Here is a 19,420-nt window from a genome sequence, read left to right as displayed (position 1 = left end):
TTCTATATTGATTTCAAAGAGTCTCTACTGTTTCTGAAGAAACAGTATTGTCACTTTTGATTTATGTGCAAAAAATCTTGGCAAAAATGATTTCTGAAGAGTAGATACTCTTTCATTCTTTTTTATTCAGAAATGCTGTGCCTATCTTCTGAAGGGACGGCATTAAAAACAAAGTGTGTTCAGATGTGTAATCATGAGCAGGTCTGTATTCATATTTATGTTCTAGGTTCAAAGAAAAGGTGAGACAGCCATTGAAGAATGAAAATAGGGTTTTTCTGCTTAGATTTCATCCTGAGGAGGTGGTTCCAGTTCAGTTTCTACTCTGTGGACTTTAACAACCCACTGACCTGCTATGTGCAAGCCTTTTACTTTGAGTTGGGTTTTAGTCATGATGAGGGCTGTTTTCAAGATTTGTGACTTACTTGCCTGATTCCTTTTCTGACCATTATCCCACACACATCAGCCAGTCAGAAAGAGGCATGTAGTCGGTTATGACCACCTAACAATTTTTTTTCTTTGTAAACCTAATTGGTCAGTAAAAGAATTGAATTCACATATTTGACCTCATTAGTAATTTGTCATAGCCAGAAAATAAAAAACAACTTAATAATGAGCCATGTAGTTTAATGGGAAAAGGACTGATCTAGGAATCAAGTTGTATGTATGCATTCTGTTATCTCTCTGCCACTAGCCTATGGTATGTTCAAGCCCTTTAACCTCCTGGAAGTTTATTTTACTTAGCTATGAGAGTAATGATCCAATGAACAGTATGACCCAAAAGCTCTAAATTCCTCTCAATCTCACACCGCGGACTGTGACCTAGATACATGGGTAGAACTGTCTTTAAATTTATCCTTAAGAAGTAAATAGGCCGGGCGCAGTGGCTCACGCCTGTAATCCCAACACTTTGGGAGGCTGAGATGGGCGGATCACTTGAGATCAGGAGTTCGAGACCAGCCTGGCTAACATGGTGAAACCCCATTTCTACTAAAAATACAAAAAATTAGCCGGGCGTGGTGGCGCAAGCCTGTAATCCTAACTAGTCAGAGGCTGAGGCAGGAGAATCACTTGAACCCGGGAGGCGGAGGTTGCAGAGAACCGAGATCATGCCATTGGACTCCAGCTTGGGCAATAAGAGCGAAACTTTGTCTCAAAAAAAAAAAAGTAAATATTATTATTTTCTGTAAATGTAGATTTTATAAACTACCTTTTTATTTTTTATTTTTTTATTTTTATTTTTTATTTTTTGAAAGGAAGTCTTACTCTGTTGCCCAGGCTGGAGTGCAGTGGCACGATCTCAGCTCACTGCAACCTCTGCCTGCCATGTTCAAGCAATTCTCCTGCCTCAGCCTCCCAAGTAGCTGGGATCACAGGTGCCTGCCACCACACCCAGCTAATTTTTATGTTTTAGTAGAGACAGGGTTTCACCATGTTGGCCAGGCTGGTCTCAAATGAACTCCTGACCTCAGGTGATCCGCCCACCTTGGCCTCCCAAAGTGTTGGGATTACAGCCGTGAGCCACCGCGTCTAGCCAAAACTACCTTTTTAAATAAGCACTCAGACTTTGCCAGATCACGTATGATTCATTAATATGATAAAATAATCAAATCCAACAAATGGAATGTATGGCTATTACGAGACAAACACATGAAATCATGTTTCTTGACAAAGTTTATTTGAGCATCATTTGAAGAATTTAAAGATCCCCTATTGATGTGCTTTTCCTGCCTTAAAAATTAGGGTCGTTTATTTTTCTCTGGTTGTTAACTGCCTTTTTACATTAAATCTGTGTCTTTCTTTTGAATGTAATCTATATCTCTGTGTGAAAGTCTGTCTGTAACAGAAAATTCAGATATTTAGGTTGACATCTCAATTGTATGACAACCTTACTTTTATGCACAGGCCATTGGGTGGGGCTTAGGACCCTAAACTCATTAAAGGACTAGGTAGGGTGTGTGGCCCTCTTGGACTGTGATACCTGGCCAAATTTCCCAGTGATATATCATTCTCAGAATTAGGTGGAAAAGGAACTAATCCATTGATTATTTTACTAGAGTGTTTGTGGTACTCTTGGATCTTGGTTTTTATTATCCTATATCCTTTATAAAGCATGCTTAATGGATGTGCCTCCAGGGAAGGAGAAAACAATCTTAACTGATTATGTTATGCATAGCTCTCCCTGATGCCACATGCTGTAGGCCGAGTAGCCAGAAGTGTAGATAGACATGTATTACTACCGCATTTACAGCGGACTCCGCTTAGGGCAGAAAAAAGGTTGTTCTGTGACATCCCAAAGCTATTAAGGATTTTTTTATTTCACTTTTGTTCCCTTAAGTAAAAGCTTCTGTCCATAACCATGCTAAAATAAAGCAAAACCCATTTAAAGAAAAATGAAGTGTGTTTTATTTTCAATCTCCTGTCTGGGTCTTTATAAAAATAGATTCACTATAAACTAGAATCGGCTATTGAAGATGTGCGACCAATTTTGTAAAGTCTTGAACTTGTGTCTCTCATCAAAGCCACCTTTTCTTTCTTGTCCTGCCAAGATTTTTCCATTCACTGTCAGGCATGTTTTCCGTACATGTATATTACATCACCCCCATGTGCCCTTTCTGTCTTTTGTTCTTTCTAACCAGTTTTTATCAAAACTTAAAAGAATCAAGGGTATAAACTCCTGATATGTCAAAAGCACAATTTATGTCCAAATTTAAAGATAGCATTAAAATGATGCTTTTGCATCTAATTATTTTTTACCATTAAACACAAGTGTTTCTTGAGCACTAAGCAACATTTATTGGTGCATTTTGGTTTCCTTTGGATTTTTCATTGGGCTTTATATGTGTGCATTTATGCATTCTAACATTTTTGTATTTATAGTGTGTCTTAATCCTGGAGAAACTGAAAACAATATATTACCTAAATGCTGCACAGTCTTAACACACTTTTCAAAAGTTTTAACTTACTGTGGATTGCAGATATAACCCACCACATCCACAATCTGTAACTACACTCAACTGCATACAGCATTCCTATATAAGGTCATGCGTTAAAAATTGCATTTCAGGAACATATGGAGTAAATATGTGTCCTCTCTTTACTAACCTTAAATGATAAGCCTTAGGAAACTGTTATTTGTCAGTGCTATAAAGCAGATTGTTGCCCAGTGGTTTCAATTATCATCAAAGGATTCTTCACAGGCAGTAATAGTTACATCAAAACCTGAAATTTATTATTCAGGTTCTGCACTGAAGTCTTCACAGTGATTATGTTCCTTTCAACAGAATGCATTTTATGCTGACTTCTCACATTCCTTTTCATCTTTTTATTATTTCCCCAGAATGGCCACCAAGTTAATACGGCTAGTTAATGACAAGAAAAGATATGAGCGGGTTGGTGGCGGCCCCAAGCGGCTCGGACGAGATGTGGAAATGGAAGAAATGATTGAGCAGCTGCAAGAGAAAGTTCATGAGCTTGAAAGACAAAATGAAGCCCTCAAAAACAGACTGATTTCAGCCAAACAGCAACTTCAAACCCAGGGTTACAGGCAAACTCCATACAATAATGTACAATCTCGTATTAACACTGGACGTAGAAAAGCAAATGAAAATGCAGGCTTACAGGAATGCCCCAGGAAAGGTAAAACAAAGCTTACATTAAATCTAAACTGAAGTCTTATTGGATTGTTTAACAACAAAAAAAACATACAAAGTTTTACTTCTGTGTTATTCATGCTTTTAAGCGTCTTTAGGAAGAGAAAAATAATTTTTGACTTTCTCTTTGATAAAATAATATTGTCAAAGAAGATTATTTAAGGATCACTATATCAGTCTCAAATGTATTTAGTAAAAACATTCTGCATAACCTTAACGTAAGAGACATGTATGAAACTAAGTAAAATGAGTTGAATTGAGTTTGGGTTGGTTAAATACACTGTACTCAGGCAGGTAGAGAAACCAACTAGTTTGCTTACATATGACCACATTTACTGTATTGAATGATCACATTTAAGTTCTTCATCCAAAGATCATTTCGAAAATTTGCAAAAGTATTGAAATCTTTCTCACTGGACGGCAGTAGCATGGCAGTGGCATGTGCGTGTAACTAGGGGTTTAAAAAGTTGAGTCCTTATTTCTCCACTTACTAGCTGGTGACCTTAGACAAGCCTCCTAATCACTGTGACCCTGAGTTTTCTTTACATGTAAAGTAAAAGCCTTGAAACAAGTGACGATAAAGGTCTCTTCCATCTCTAAAAATGATCATAGGCCAATCACTTTATTCACTTTAAAAATTAATAACCTAAAATGTACCCAAGTTGCAAAGTAATTCAATTGTGTAGACAAGACTCAATATAGAACATAAATATTTCTAATAAAAATTTTCAGTTCTCTTCACCCACAGAGAAACTTTGTTATAATGGAACCACAATTCAATAAATATCTTAAGTAACATTTTTAAAATCTCAACTACTAGGAGAAGAAATTAGGTTTTAGTTCTAATTGGTTTTTGTTTGCAATATACTTTACATAAAGACCAAACATTTTTAGGGATATAAAGTAGCATGTAAAACTTTAGTTTAAATTCTTTGAAGAATTAAAACAAAACAAAACAAAAAAAACCATGAACAGAAAGGGAGAAAAATTTGTTGTAGTTTGCTCTCCAAGCCAAAATGTTAACACTATCTTTTCGCTAGATAGAGTTCCTTTGAAGTCAATAAGGCCTCCACACAGGCAGGAGGCAGCTGCAGGATGAAAGGGCTTGGCTACTCCTAGCTATGTGAGATTGGCAATAGACTCTGAATACAACTAAAGTAAGCATAATGAATTATAAATCAGAAAGTACATTCTGCCACTGCTTAACTTTTTTACATGGAAGATAATACTGACCTCAGCCTCATTTTCCCCATGTATAAAATGGAGTGATAATAATACAGCTTGGATAAGAGATCAGGAGATGGTAGCTCCCACAATAATATATTTTACCTTTAAAGTGACCTATCCTCTCTGAACCTTAGTTTTGCCATCTGGAACTGGAACTGGGCAAGATGATCTCTAAAGTCTGCAAGACCTTTTATACTAAATAAAAATAATGTTCACACTAGGCACAATGGCATACACCTAAAGTCCTCGAGAAGCTGAGGTGGGAGGATTACTTGAGCCCAGGAGTTTGAGTCCAGCCTGGGTAATATAGTGAGACACTGTCTCTAAAAATAAGTAAGTCTAGGCCAGGTGCAGTGACTCACGCCTATAATCCCAGCACTTTGGGAGGTCAAGGCGGGCGGATCACAAGGTCAGGAGATCGAGACCATCCTGGCCAACACAGTGAAACCCCGTCTCTACTAAAAATTAAAAAAATTATCTGGGCTTGGTAGCACGCGCCTGTAATCCCAGCTACTCAGGAAGCTGGGTCAGGAGAATCGCTTGAACCCGGGAGGCAGAGGTTGCAGTGAGCCGAGATTGCGCCATTGCACTCCAGCTTGGGTGACAGAGGAGACTCGGTCTCAAAAATAAATAAATAAATAAGTCTAATGCCCAGATTTTACATTAAATCTAAACTGAAGTTTTATTAGTTCACTTAACACAAAAAACACAAAGTTTTGTTTCTGTATTATTCATGCTTTGTAAGTTTTGACTTTCTCTTTGATAAAATCATAATATTGTCAATGTTAATTAAAATGGCAAGCTAATCTAGTGCTATAAATTGCTGTTCAGACAGGAGAGTTTGCTGGAAGTTCCTCCCTATAGCGAAATTAAGAGCCACAGATCAGCAGACTCTTAAAAACATGACTACATAGTTTAAATTTCTGCTTACATTTGTACTCTGTTGGTGATTCAGACCTTTCTCACTGTTCAGGATAGAGTTCAGGACATGGAAGTGACACAAAACATTAAGTAGTGATGAATACTTTCTTAATCAGTCTTTATGAGTAAACCTGAAGCATCATTACCAAAACTGACACCTTAACAGGCTCTTCAGGACCACCTTTGAGGCTGAGACAGGCCAGACTTGTCAAGAAAATATCTCAGCCTGGGATGGCTGGCTAAGAACCCTAAAACCCCTCTCTGGCCACAAGCAGCCTTTACCATCAAGCTGCTGTACAAATACTACTGTTTTCTGTTTGTGCCTTGTCAGGATAAAGGATGGAAAGCACTGGCTAAATGTGTGATCAATGTAATATAGCAACAATACTTATTGTGAGGAACCAATGGAACAGAGATCTTTGTAAAGCAAAGGTTTTTAAATGTAACCATTGGTGGAGAGTAGAATGATAGTTACTAGAGGCTGGGAAGAGTATGGGGCACTGGGGAGGATGAAAAGAGGTTGATTAATGGGCACATAGATACAGTTAGATAGATTAAAAGTTCTAGTGTTTTATAGCACAGTAGAGTGTCTATAGGCAACAACAGCATACTGAATATTTCAAAAATAACCAGAAGAGATTTGAAATATTCCCAACACAAATGATAAGTGATCAAGGTGATAAATATCCTAAATACCCTGATTTGATCATTACACATTGTATACATGCATCAAAATACCACATGTACCCCACCAATATGTACAAATATTATTATGTATCAATCTTTAAAAGGTTATATGTATAGATAGATAGATAGATATATGACCATTGGCAAATCAACATGAGACTGTAAGTTTTAAGATATGTTTTGAGTATTTTTTATTTCCACTAGTAATGTTGAATTTTTTCATGATGTATGTAGGAAAAGTGTAAGAATTAGCATTACTGCCAAAATAATATAATTGGCAAATTCTAACACAGTAAACTATTTTAATGTTTTAGGGAGAGCCTTTTCTATTTTTCAGGATTACAGCAATAGGTATTGACTGCTTTGGAAAGAGCAAGTAATAGTTCCATTATTCTTATTAAAATTCTCTTTTTTTTAAATTTTCTCTTTACTGAGAATATGCAGAGCAATTAAATCTCACTTTTAGAAAGTTAACTTTTCTAAAGAGAATAAATTTGTTGTTTTGTTCTCCATTTAAAAATCTTAATCATCTGTGATGCTTTATCTACCTTAAACTCTAGTATTTATTCTATAAATGTAAAATAACTCACATAATTAAGAATAACAATGGGACTGTCTCTGTAAAATTGTACATAATTATTTCTATAAGAAAAAAATATTTTAAGTGCAACAGGGAAATGTTTTATTTAAAGGAATTCTAGTGATGATCCATTCTCAAAGTACCTTTTCATAAATAGGGATTTTCTTATTGGGTTGGAATAAATCAAAATGCAGAAAACATTTTTACTTAAACATTTAAGGGCAAGGAATATAAATGAGTAATTTAAAAAAAAAAAAACCTTATCACAAGCACTGGGGAAATATCAAGCTTTTATAACCTATTTACATTGTTAAAACTTGGATAGAAGAGTGATTTATTTCAGAAATTACTGCAGGAGTCTAAATCTTAAGTTGAATAAAATTATTTCTAGGTAATTTGATTTCTACAGTAGATTTGCAAAATGAGCAATACTTGCTGCTGTGTTTTATTTAATGCCTTCTAGTGGCTGAGATCATATATTCCCTTTGGCAGTGTATTTATAATTCTGTGTACTATAAAACACATACCTCTTAATACTTAATAAGATTTTATTATAAATATCCTTATTATAGCAAATCAAAGATCCTTCTTTTCTAACTTCAATTCTATAATCGTATTTTATTACTTTGTTTTTAGGTATAAGATTCCAAGATGTAGATGTAGCAGAAACTCTACATCCCATGTTTACAAAATATGGCAACACTTTACTTGAAGAAGCCAGAGGAGAAATAAGAAATTTGTATGTGTTCTTTTTTTGTGGTCATTTGAGAACTTTGGTTATTGATAATGTCTTTTTTTAATCCTTCCCTTTCTTTTATTTTAAACCAAACTGGGCTACATATAAACAGTTTGCTCCACTGAAATACAGCTATGTTCTGTAGGGTAACAACAGATATTTTATAACATGTTCTCAGAAAAATGAGGAAAATGAAGAACTTATCCAGCTGCCTCAATGGAAGGATTTATGGAATAGTCTTCTTTATTATAATTTTACCCTCAGAGGAATGGCATAAAGTCTAGTCAATTAGAATAGTGTAAGATTTAGAGGCAACATTTTTATTCCCAGAAAATCACAGGTAATTTTTTTAGATCCTGAATCAATTAGCCCTTTTGTTGGTTAAAAAAAAAATAAAGAATTGGGGAGTGGCATAAAAGTTTGGAGTTATCAGATACATATGGATTTCAGATTTTGTTTTTGTGTGAGTCTATGGCACTGCATTCTTCATCATGTCATGGTTTCAAAAAAGTTACTTCTACCATATTTAGCTTACTTTTCTAGTTAATCCAAGCCTCATGGTTTCAGTGTCTGTGAGTCACACAAATGAAGGTAAGGTTCCACTTTAAGCCTTCACCTTGATCATCAAAAAGTAACAATACTTCATGAGAAAGGAAAACATGGCACACAGTATCCTATTTAAGATAGTTGCTTAAGAATAATGTGGTCTTCAAATGTTTCCTTTTGAATATTTTAAGTAGCGATTACGGCACTGATTAGCCTGCAGGAAAATAAAAGACTAGACATAATCTTGTTACCTGATGATCACCTGAAAAGCCAACGTTTATACCAGTTCCTGAGGCTCATTACGGTATGATGCTGCCAGACATGATAGAGTCTGGCATAAATGCATGCCAGAGACCACTAAGTTATACTTGGCAAATTTCCTGCCACCTCTCTCTGAAGTGTTAATTTGGGTGTTATAAGCAGATGTGCATATATGAAAGAACAAAGGCTTATAAATATTCTGAAGACCAGATTGTGGCATACATAGTAGGTGTACTGCACAATAAATACTTACTTAATTGAATCAAAGCAAAGTCCAATCCATTGCCTAGGACCTTATCATAAAAAGCAGTATCTTGTATTGTTCTATATGTATTTCCAAATCATCACATTTAATCTGCTACTATTTCACTGTGTGCAGAGGCACTTAAGCTAAATTTTTTAACTTCTGCTTGCTCTTTTTCATGAAGAACTGTCTTTGCACTGATCTTAACTACTGAAAATTTTTCCTCAAACTACAAGTTCTTACAAAGGCCATTTATTTCAGGGAAAATGTTATTCAGTCACAAAGAGACCAGATAGAGGAGTTAGAGCACTTGGCTGAGATCCTGAAAACTCAGTTGAGGAGAAAAGAAAATGAAATTGAGTTATCTCTTCTTCAGCTTCGAGAACAGCAAGCTACAGATCAAAGGTATGTTAAAACAGAAATATCACTTGGATAAGGTCAAAATTAGTTTAAAATACTTTATCATGTGCCATAAAAGGATAAGTTTATCTAGTCTGTTTAAAAATCATGTTTCTACTTAACATTCTTCATATAAGCCTATGCTCGACCTACCAACTGCTGTCAAGAGCTCTAGTGTAAGGACAGTTTTCCCTAACCTGCTGTGCTTTTAAGCAGCTTCTGATGGGTGGAAATCACCCTCATCTTGTTTTCTCTGTTCATTTACCCCATTTGCCAAGATTGCAGGAAGTTCTGATACCATTATATTATAACTACTGAGAGAAGTATGGGTGACAAGCACTCATCTGTTGGCATACCTTGTACATTAAGTCCAGCATTAGTTTTTTCAACCTTAAAAGATGGTAATTCCATAATATGCTACCAGTTTGTAATCCTAAAAAGATCCCTAATATTCCAAGTTTGGATTGCAATCTGTTGGCTGTGATAAGATGACAGTAGGACCTGTAGATAGTATCCTTGCTGCCTTTTCATCTATGACATTAAAAAAACATTTTTTTAATAATTTCCAACTTTTAAGTTCAGGGGTACGTGTATAGGATGTGCAGGTTTGTTAGGTAAATATGTGCCATGGTGGTTTGCTGCACAGATAATCCCGTCACCCAGATATTAAGCCCAGCTTCCACTAGCTATTCTTCCTGATGCTTTCCCTCCTCCCACCCCTCACCCTCTGACAGGCCCCAGTGTGTGTTATTACCCTGACCTTGTGTGTCCATCTGTTCTCATCATTTAGCTCTCAGTTAAAGTGAGAACATGCAGTGTTTGGTTTTCTGTTTCTACATTAGTTTGTGAAGGATAATGGCCTCCGGCTCCATCCACGTCCCTGCAAAGGCCATGATCTCATTCTTTTTTATGGCTGCATAGTATTCCATGGTATATATGTACCACATTATCTTTATCTAGCCTATCATTGGTGTGCATTTAGGTCAATTTCATATCTTTGCTATTGTGACTGGTACTGCAGTGAGCATACCTGTGCATGTGTCTTTATAATAGAACAATTTTTATTCCTTTGGGTGTATACCCAGTAATGGGATTTCTTCATCAAATGGTATTTCTGCCTATAGTTCTTTGAGGAATGGCCACACAGTCTTACACAGTGGTTGAACCAAATTACACTCCCACCAACAGTGTAAAAGCATTCCTTTTTCTCCGTAACCTTACCAGCATCTATTGTTTTTTGACCCGCCATTCTGACTGGTGTGAGATGGTATCTCATTGTGGTTTTGACTTGCATTTCTCTAATGATCAGTGATGTTGAGCTTTTTTTTTTTAAATATGTTTTTTGGCCACATGATGTCTTCTTTTGAGAAGTCTGTTCATGTCCTTTGCCCACTTTGTAATGGGGTTGTTTGACTTTTTTTTCTTGTAAATTTGCTTAAGTTCCTTCTAGATGCTGGATATTAGACCTTTGTCAGATGGATAGATTGCAGAAATTTTCTCCCATTCTGTAGGTTGTCTGTTTACTCTGTTCATAGTTTCTTTTGCCGTGCAGAAACTCTTTAGTTTAATCAGATCCCATTTGTCAATTTTGCTTTTGTTGCAGTTGCTTTGGCATCTTTGTTGTGAAATCTTTGCCCATGCCTATATCCTGAATGATATCACCTATGTTTTCTTCTAGGGTTTTTGTACTTTCGGGTTTTACATTTAAGTCCTTAAATCCATCTTGAGTTGATTTTTGTATAAGATGTAAGAAAGGGGCCCATTTTCAGTTTTCTGCATATGGCTAGCCAGTTCTCCCAGCACCATTTATTAAATAGGGATTGCTTGTTTTTGTCATCTCTGACATTTTATAATGTACGATATTTTATTTCCAATCCTCTTTTGCCATTTTTTGGTTCCTAGTACCTGATCATTCATTTTCTGCTTTGACATTGTGCTTTCAACAATACTTTATCTTTTTAACATATTCTTTCTTGAATTATGTTTTCCCTTTATGGATTCTTTTCGTTTCTTTTTTTTTTTTTTTTGAACTAAGCATACCCGAAAGGTAAAGAATAGTATATTGAACCCCTACATACACATCGCTCAGCTTTAACAACTATCAGCATCTTGCCAATCTTGTTCATCTGTCCCCTCACATTTATTTTCCTAACTATCCCCAGCCAGATATCATGTCACCTCACTCATAGATACTCAACCTCTATTTCTGTCTGAAAAGGAATTTTTCAAAACGTACCTACCATGCCATTATCACCACTAATAAAAATCACAGTAGTTCTTTGATATTGTCTAATAACTAGTTTATATTCAAACTTCTGTGAAGATGTCTTTTTACTGTTCATTTGAATTGGAATCCAAATAAGGTCTACACGTAGCATTTGGTTATTATGTCTCTTTTATTTCTCTGGATTTTTTTTTTAAACCAGACCTAGTTACTCTATTTATTTTTCTCCTTTCCAACAAGTTTGATATCATACTTGTATGGCTAGGTTCTTATTAGAAAAACCAAGTAAGATTTTCTAGCTTTTCATTTCAGATTCAGAGTTTATTCATCTTTTAACAAACTAAACATATGTAGTAATATATGAGGAAGCTAAGAAAGGATGCTTTATATCAGACTTGTTAAAAAGAAGTGGACTAAAAATATATAAAAAGCTTTATATTTCATAGATTTATCAGATTAGTGTTACCTCTAAAAATTCTATTCCTAAAAAACTATGTGTAAAATTAAATTATATGAGCAATTCTATATGTCTAGTGACATTATATACCTTTCTAAGTACAAGGCAAAAGAAACATGAATATTTTTGAGAATCATATTTAAATTAGGGGATGTAATTTGAACTCTGGCTAAAGCATAAGCTTGAATACCTACGAGCTATTCATATTTCTGTAGGAAGAAGATTTAGATTTGGCCTACTTTAAAAACCAAGAATGGTTCCTTGTGAGAAGCAGTGCTAAAGGACCAGACCTCAACACTGAATATGGTGATCTTAGTAAATGCCAACAGCCATGTTTAAGACACGGTCTGAATATAAAAATTCACATAGGGGCCAAGCTCAAGTTTGGGTCAGTCCACATCTTTACTCAACCACTGAGTACAAGGTTGTCAAGGATTGCTTTCCCTGTTTCATTTCTCAAGTTCATATAGGGTAAGGTGGACACTGTGTTGGCCATTCCCTTTTCCAAAGGGATGTGATCATTTAGGAGCTGGTGTTAACTGAAAGGGAAATCCAAAAGTCCTTCAATCCTAAAACTAGAACAACAGAAGAAAGAGAATGATAGACAAGGATACATACTTTCCTACTATAAATATTACCAACAAGAGACACCAACATATACACATAGAAGAGGTAAGTCCCTTCTTAGGGGGCTATATTATTTACTCTGTAGCAGTCTATTTTTGTCACATCAAGAATTAAAAGCAGAGACAAAATGAGTATTACAGGCAAAGGAACTTTTATTGCAGAGACCAGAGAAATAAATTAGTGTGTCACCTACCTCACTGATTTTATAAAATTGAAAATTTACATGTTATTTGCTTAGAAGGAAAGATACCTATAGAGAATAGCATATTGTTGCTTGAAATACAGTTGTTGAAACTGAGGAAATAGCTTAAAATAAGGATCTTCAATGCCTTTTTTACATGTTTACACATAGCTTATAATTTTATATGTAACAGCAATTTTTTTGAGACTAATGGAAAACTTGAAAAAAACGTTAGGGAGAATATAAAACTTGGTATAATTTACTGTAGAGAAAAATCGCAAAATGGGAAACATGTTTAAACTTTTCTTTCACAGATGCATTATTTCAGATTTGAAATTCTAGAAGCCTGATCTGGATGTTGGACTCCTTGTTCTCAAACATGAACCTAACGTAGTTGTAATCTTCAGAGTGGCAGCGCTTGATATTTATGGCAAAGAGCCTTTTCATAGAATATTACAGAAACTCTTCATAGTATGTGTTTAATAGACCAGTTTGGTTTGGCATCAGCTTGACATAAACTTTTGGTTATCCAAAGCCCTTAATTGCTTTGAAGTCAAAGCCCAGTGCTGCTCTTTTTTATTAAAATCATGTTTTTTCCTGTTGTTGTGGTCTATTTTTGAAGACTGAGTTGTGATTTTTGCATATGTTCTACATAATGCCTCATTAGCAAAAAATCTTGTATCATTTACAAGTAGCCTGAATGTCTGTGTTGTTTTGAAGAAAAATCCATATTAAATTTAAACAATATAAAAATGCACATTTTCTGCTTATTAAAAAGGCCGTCTTAAATTAAATTCAAAGCAGTAACCAGTGAACATATGTACATGAACATTAAAATCAGAATGATTTTACCATTTATTGACCTTTTTCAACTCCAAAAATATTTATACTCTTACAAATGTGTAACTAGTTTGTACTAAGTGTTTTTTTTAAATAAATGTTAGGGTGTTTACCTTCTTAATTAGAAATCATGTAACTGCCATAATGTCCCAGTGGAGGAAATTTAACCCATAAGTTTTTCAGACACTCTAATTGACTTGCCTTTTTCCCTTTGGGGGACAGCCGACTGTCAAATCTCGCAACAGAGAGGCCTTTCGCGCCGTGCATTATAAGAAACAGTTTGGCTTTAAGGGCTCACTCTTTCCCCTGTGCACAGATACAAGATTACTTTCTAGCACTCTAAGTTATTCCCAACTTTTCATTTTGAAAAATTGCAAACCTTCAGAAAAGTGGAAAGAATAGTTGAGGGAGCACTCACATAACCTTTCATCCGTTAGCATACTTTTTGAATGGTACAACAAGCCTATTATTGCACTCAGCCTGCTCTTGCTTAAGTCTTCTTTCACTCAGCCTCTTTTCTTCTCTCAACATCTCTCATCTCCTCTTCTCTCCTATATCTCCTTCTCCCTCTCTCTCTCTCTCTCCTCTTCACTCATTCCTCACTTCCCTTCTCTTCACCTCTCTCCCTTCCTTACTCCTGTTAGGTACATGTATCACTTCACCCTCTGTACAGTTACAAGTAAGTATCTTCTAGGAACAAGGACATCCTCCTATATAACCACAATACAGCTATCACATTCAGTACACTTAACAATGAATGATACAGCCGCAGCATCTAATATACAGTCCATATCCAAATTTTCCCAATTGTCCCAATAATATCTTTTGCAGCTTGGTCTTTTTGTAATAGCCGTTTTTGTTTTGTTTTGATCTCGGATCCACTCGAGGGTCACGTGTTGTTGCATTCAGTTATCATGTCTTTTAAGTATCCTTTATTCTCTAATGGTCCTCCACTCTTTTATAGCCCATTGACAGTCATATGCAGAATGTCCCTCACTTTGGATTTGCCTGATTGCCCAGCCCCCTAATTTAAAGGGCACATCTGGTTTTCTGATGGGTTACTGGGAGCAGGGATAGCCATGCAGACCTTATTACACAGGGGAGTGATCTGTCATTTTTTAAAATATATTCACCATGCTCTGACTGTTATTTTGAACAGCTTGGAGTTCACCCAATGAAAATTTTCACACTCAAATACCATTTCTTTTATCCTCGTGTTTTTATTATTAATATTATCTAAGATATTTCCTTGATAGTGACTTAACAGACCCTCCTGCCACTTTATATAAACCACAGAAATTGTCACAGCTAATAGTTACTAGTATGTGAGTGTATGCATGATAGTGGAGGGAAAGTTAAAAACTTAGGAAGATCTTAAAGGAAAAACCTTAGAAGCGTGGGAAGAATTTAACTTTGAAGAATGGGAAGAATTTAACTCTTAGAGCAAGATTTGAGTGTTGTCTTCATCACTTAAGGTCTCTGGCCAAATTCTTTACTTCTGGGAGCCTCAGTTAACCACCTGAACTGTAAAATGATTAGATTGAAATGGGTAAATGGTTTCCTGCCTTTAAACAACAGCTATTTTTCTCTCTAGGGACCTTGTATTCAGAAAGATTTGGCCTACTAAATTAACTATTCATCAAAGACCTGTATCATGCCAATCACTCCTTCTGCTAATTGTTAAATAATCTGTGTTATGACGCTGGATTGGCATAAATCTATAAAAAATGAAAACAACACAAAACCATTAGTTCACTTTTGCAACTTCATTGCCAATAAATCTACGTTTCTTATTGTGCTTTTTGAAATATTGACTGTAAGGTTCAGATTCCTGCCAGGTGTGGTGACATATGCCTATAGTCCCAGCTACTCCAGAGACTGAGGCAGGAGAATCGCTTGAACCGGGAGGCAGAGGGTGCAGTGAGCCGAGACTGTGACACTGCACTCCAGCCCCGGTGACAGAGTGAGGCTCCGTCTAAAAAAAAAAAAGGAAAAAAAAAAAATCTGATTCCCATTTATTTTACTGTAAATCTCAAGTTGGAATCCATTAAACTTGATCGTAAAAATGGTCCGTATAAGAAGATGAGCCAGGATTTGAGTTCTTCCTGTCCCCAACCAGCCTTTGGGAGTGCCCTTCCACTGAGTGTGATTTTATGCATGTAGAGAGCTGACAAAACTGTCCCCTCCATTCCTGTGGGTGGTAAGAGTAAGAAAATACTAAGTTCTGATTTATAGTTTGACCCAACACCACAGGAAAGTAATGATTCAGAGGCAAGTAAACATACACAGACAGTGGTTTTCCTTTGAGCATTCTTAAATCAGAGAGCACTGTTTTCACCTGTGAAGTCAAGTAGCAATTTTGAGCAAAATCATTATCTTTCAAATAGACTTTGCTCAGCTATTTCAGTGAAGCTTATTCTATTCGGCTTACTAGCAGCCTTCTGCAGCCCTAGTCCTAGGGGGTAGCCTTGCTGGTGATTGTTATCTGTGTATCCCTAATAAAAACTATGAATGACCTACATTTCCTTCAACAATACAGCTACAGAATGTCTGCCACTGTTTGAAAAGAAAATCTAGAGTGCTTTTTTTAACCCTAAGGTGGTTTTCAACCTTATGCCCAAAATTTGGGCAGCCTGTAACTATTACTCAAAAGCAGTCTGTCCATTCTATCTCATAAATATTTGACCTAACTACTTCCCAGAATCTCATAGCCTAGCTTCTGTATTTTAAAGCCTTCTCTTCTAAATGACGTTAAATACTATGACATTTTTATCTCAAAACTTCAAGAAGCGTTTTTTAGCTTTCATAATACGGTAGCAAGGAATGAAATGTTGGCAAAGGGGAGGGGAGGGGAGTTGAATGCCTGGGGAATAAAGTATATGAAACTTTCACTGGAGCAAAGATTTTTGCTTCTTAAGCTTTCATATCAGACTATACATTACATAGCTCTGCTGAAAGTTTTTACTTCTCCAGTGTATCTGAGGTTTTAGGTTTCTGGATTTATTATGGCACCCAGTAGCAAAGCTGGAGTCAAGTGTTTTCAAGGCTTCCATTAGAAATTCCTTTTTCAGAGTTTATTGCTTGACTGTTTCAAATTATATGAGAGAAACTTGGCACATAGGTTGTTGAGCTGGATTACTTTTTTTTTACATAAAATCTAATTTATTTCAGTTTGTTTTTAATCTAGAGATGGGCCAACAACTCTTCTCATAGTTTTATAAGATTTGATCATAATTCTAAATCATGGTTTTTTTAAAAAAAAAAAAAAGGAAAAAGAAAAGAAACTGCATTTTCCAACTTAATCATTCCTGGCTTTTTCAAAATCCTTGATGAAAATTTTGAGAAATTTATTTTTACAAAGCATTTAATTAGTATGCTTGATATCTGTTTGCAGATCATTTCACCATGTGTAATGCAGCATGTATGATTTGGTACATGACTGTCAGAGTTCATCTGAATGTCTGAATGTTTTTACCATGCATTATTCTTTCTGTCAGAATGTCTTCATCCTGAAGATTTGGTTTCCTGTTGTAGTGTGTAGAAGAGGGCAAAAAAGTATTGTGTGGAGGTCACTTAAAATATTAGTCATAAAATTAGCCCTAAGTCTGTTCTTCAAAGACCAACCTGAGGCCTTCCTCCACAAACACAGAGGTCTAGGACTGGTCACTTAGCTATGCACCCTAACTCCATCTTGCCTACAGCATCCTTCTCACATTTCTGGTCATCTTTTTGTGTCATCTCCCTCCCTGTTTCTCTCTTACTTCCCCCCATTATTCTTGTACCATATTTCATCTATATAAAAATGTTGATTTGATTGTCGGGTTTGAGGTAATTTTTATTGCACATCTTCTTAAAGGCTAGACCACATTTATCACATTGCTGATTTGAACTTTCATGTTATCACTGACCTAGCACTTTTAGTTTAACAGATTATCCTCTTCTCATTGTTACATGAAAAAAATATAAAGTCATAATAATAAAGCCCTTAAAACTGATACATAAAAGTAATTATTAAAGACTTACAAGTTTAGCACTGTCCCTGGAAAGATGTACTCTGCAGCAAACTGACTTTTTATTTAAAGTACAACATTATTATACCACATTGTTACTTAAGGTATTGCTTAAAGTACATTACTGCTATTTTCTAAATACTACGTAAGTTGTATATATGCCCACCTGTTGGGCATTACCAGTTTAAAATGCCCTGTCGCTGTTTTTGGCAGTATTTTGAAAAGTTTAAACTCCAAGGAGTTTAGGAAAATATTCAGGAAAGCACCCACCAATTAAACCACTGAAAGTTTTTGATATATGCTTACTGGTTTTTGCCTTACAAAAAAAATTTAAAATTAAAACTGTTATTTCTGTGACCCTATGTGCTTGAATGGATTATAGAGATTTAATTCTGTGTTACTTTAATTAATGGTTATTATTCAAATGTATCTGAATCTTAAAAATATCAACATACTGCGGCGGGGCACAGTGGCTCACACCTGTAATCCCAGCACTTTGGGAGGCCGAGGCGGGTGGATTATGAGGTCAAGAGATCGAAACCATCCTGGCTAATACAGTGAAACCCTGTCTCTACTAAAAATGCAAAAAATCAGCTGGATGTGGTGGCACACGCCTGTAGTCCCTGCTACTCAGGAGGCTGAGGCAGGAGAATCGCTTGAAACAAGGAGGCGGAGGTTGCTGTGAGCTGAGATCGCGCCCCTGCACTCCATCCTGGGCAGCCAAGCGAGACTCCATCTCAAAAAAAAAAAAAAATTATAATACTTTAAAACAAAAATAAAATATCAGAGACAACTGGAAGTATATGAAAAGATTTTAAATTATTTGAATCACATTCTGTCCTTACATATCAATAAATGTCATTCACTGCTGAGTGGTCAAACAAAGTAATGCTGGGGCAAATAAGTAAATTATATTTTGGCTTCTAAATATGAAAACAATAATATTTTCTTTAGACTTTAAGATATATTTTTCTCTTTGTATTATATATATTGTATTTTTAGTGACTAAAGGTAATAGTGAATAATAGTGAGTATATTGTTGAATATGTGCTCAGAACTACTAGATTACATGTTTTAGATATATAATTATTTTAACATTATGTTAAGACTGTACCCTGGGCAAGATTCGGATCCATGAACTTGTTTATCTTCTGTGTGAGGACAGCTAACTGTCCGATGCCAAAATACAATGAACTTTCAAATATCAAAGAGGAAAATTAAGTATTTCAAGTCCTCAGCTGGTTTACAGATGTGTGAGCTTTGTAGTCCATTTTCTGGTTCCAGTAGGGCATTATGACAATTTTTCCAATATGTGTAAACTAGATAAGTTTTAAAAGTAAAGTCTCTTTAAATATTAAACTCTGATTTTAAATTTTTTACATTTATTTTTCCTAAAAGTGAACTCTGAAATGAAACTTCAAAATTAACAAAATATTTTTAAATATAAAAATGTATTAAATTATGGAACTTTTCTCCATCAAGAAAATAAATGCCTTTTGAAAACAGGTACTCATTTAGATCTATGATTAACCTTTAACTAGATCTTCCTGTTAAATTCTACATTTGCTTTAATCTCAGTAGGAAAAATACAAAATAGTATTGTAACATATAAGGTTTCTGTATACCCTGTGGACATCAAATAATCTCTTACAGCTAAAGGCACATCTGCAACATATTTAAATGCCAGCTTTGGGTATTATTAGTGTAAAATGCTAGGTCACTTTTTTTGCAAATATTTTAAAAAGTTTAAAACTCCAAGAGGAAACTCCAATAAATGGTAATCTTATGATGCCATTTGTATCGAGAGAGTTGTAGAAAGATGAATGGCTG

General features: G+C 35.4%; 1 protein-coding gene across 3 annotated transcripts in view; it reads left to right on the top strand.

The window, feature by feature from the left end:
* Positions 1-19,420, top strand: part of RPGRIP1L (RPGRIP1 like) — a 99,823-nt gene that overhangs the window by 6,268 nt on the left and 74,135 nt on the right. For 2 of the 3 annotated variants that reach the window (XM_025369988.1, XM_025369987.1), the window contains exons 4-6: positions 3,338-3,636; positions 7,702-7,804; positions 9,114-9,257. In XM_025369988.1, coding sequence (XP_025225773.1) covers positions 3,338-3,636; positions 7,702-7,804; positions 9,114-9,257 — 546 coding nt within the window. Of the gene's footprint in view, positions 1-226; positions 849-3,337; positions 3,637-7,701; positions 7,805-9,113; positions 9,258-19,420 lie in introns of those variants that run through there. The other variant, XM_025369989.1, reaches the window with a different exon arrangement.

The sequence above is a fragment of the Theropithecus gelada genome, chromosome 20, assembly GCF_003255815.1.
Source record: "Theropithecus gelada isolate Dixy chromosome 20, Tgel_1.0, whole genome shotgun sequence".
NCBI lineage: Eukaryota > Metazoa > Chordata > Mammalia > Primates > Cercopithecidae > Theropithecus > Theropithecus gelada.
Note: the sequence above shows the minus strand (reverse complement) of the source record. Positions and strands in the feature narration are given on the sequence as shown.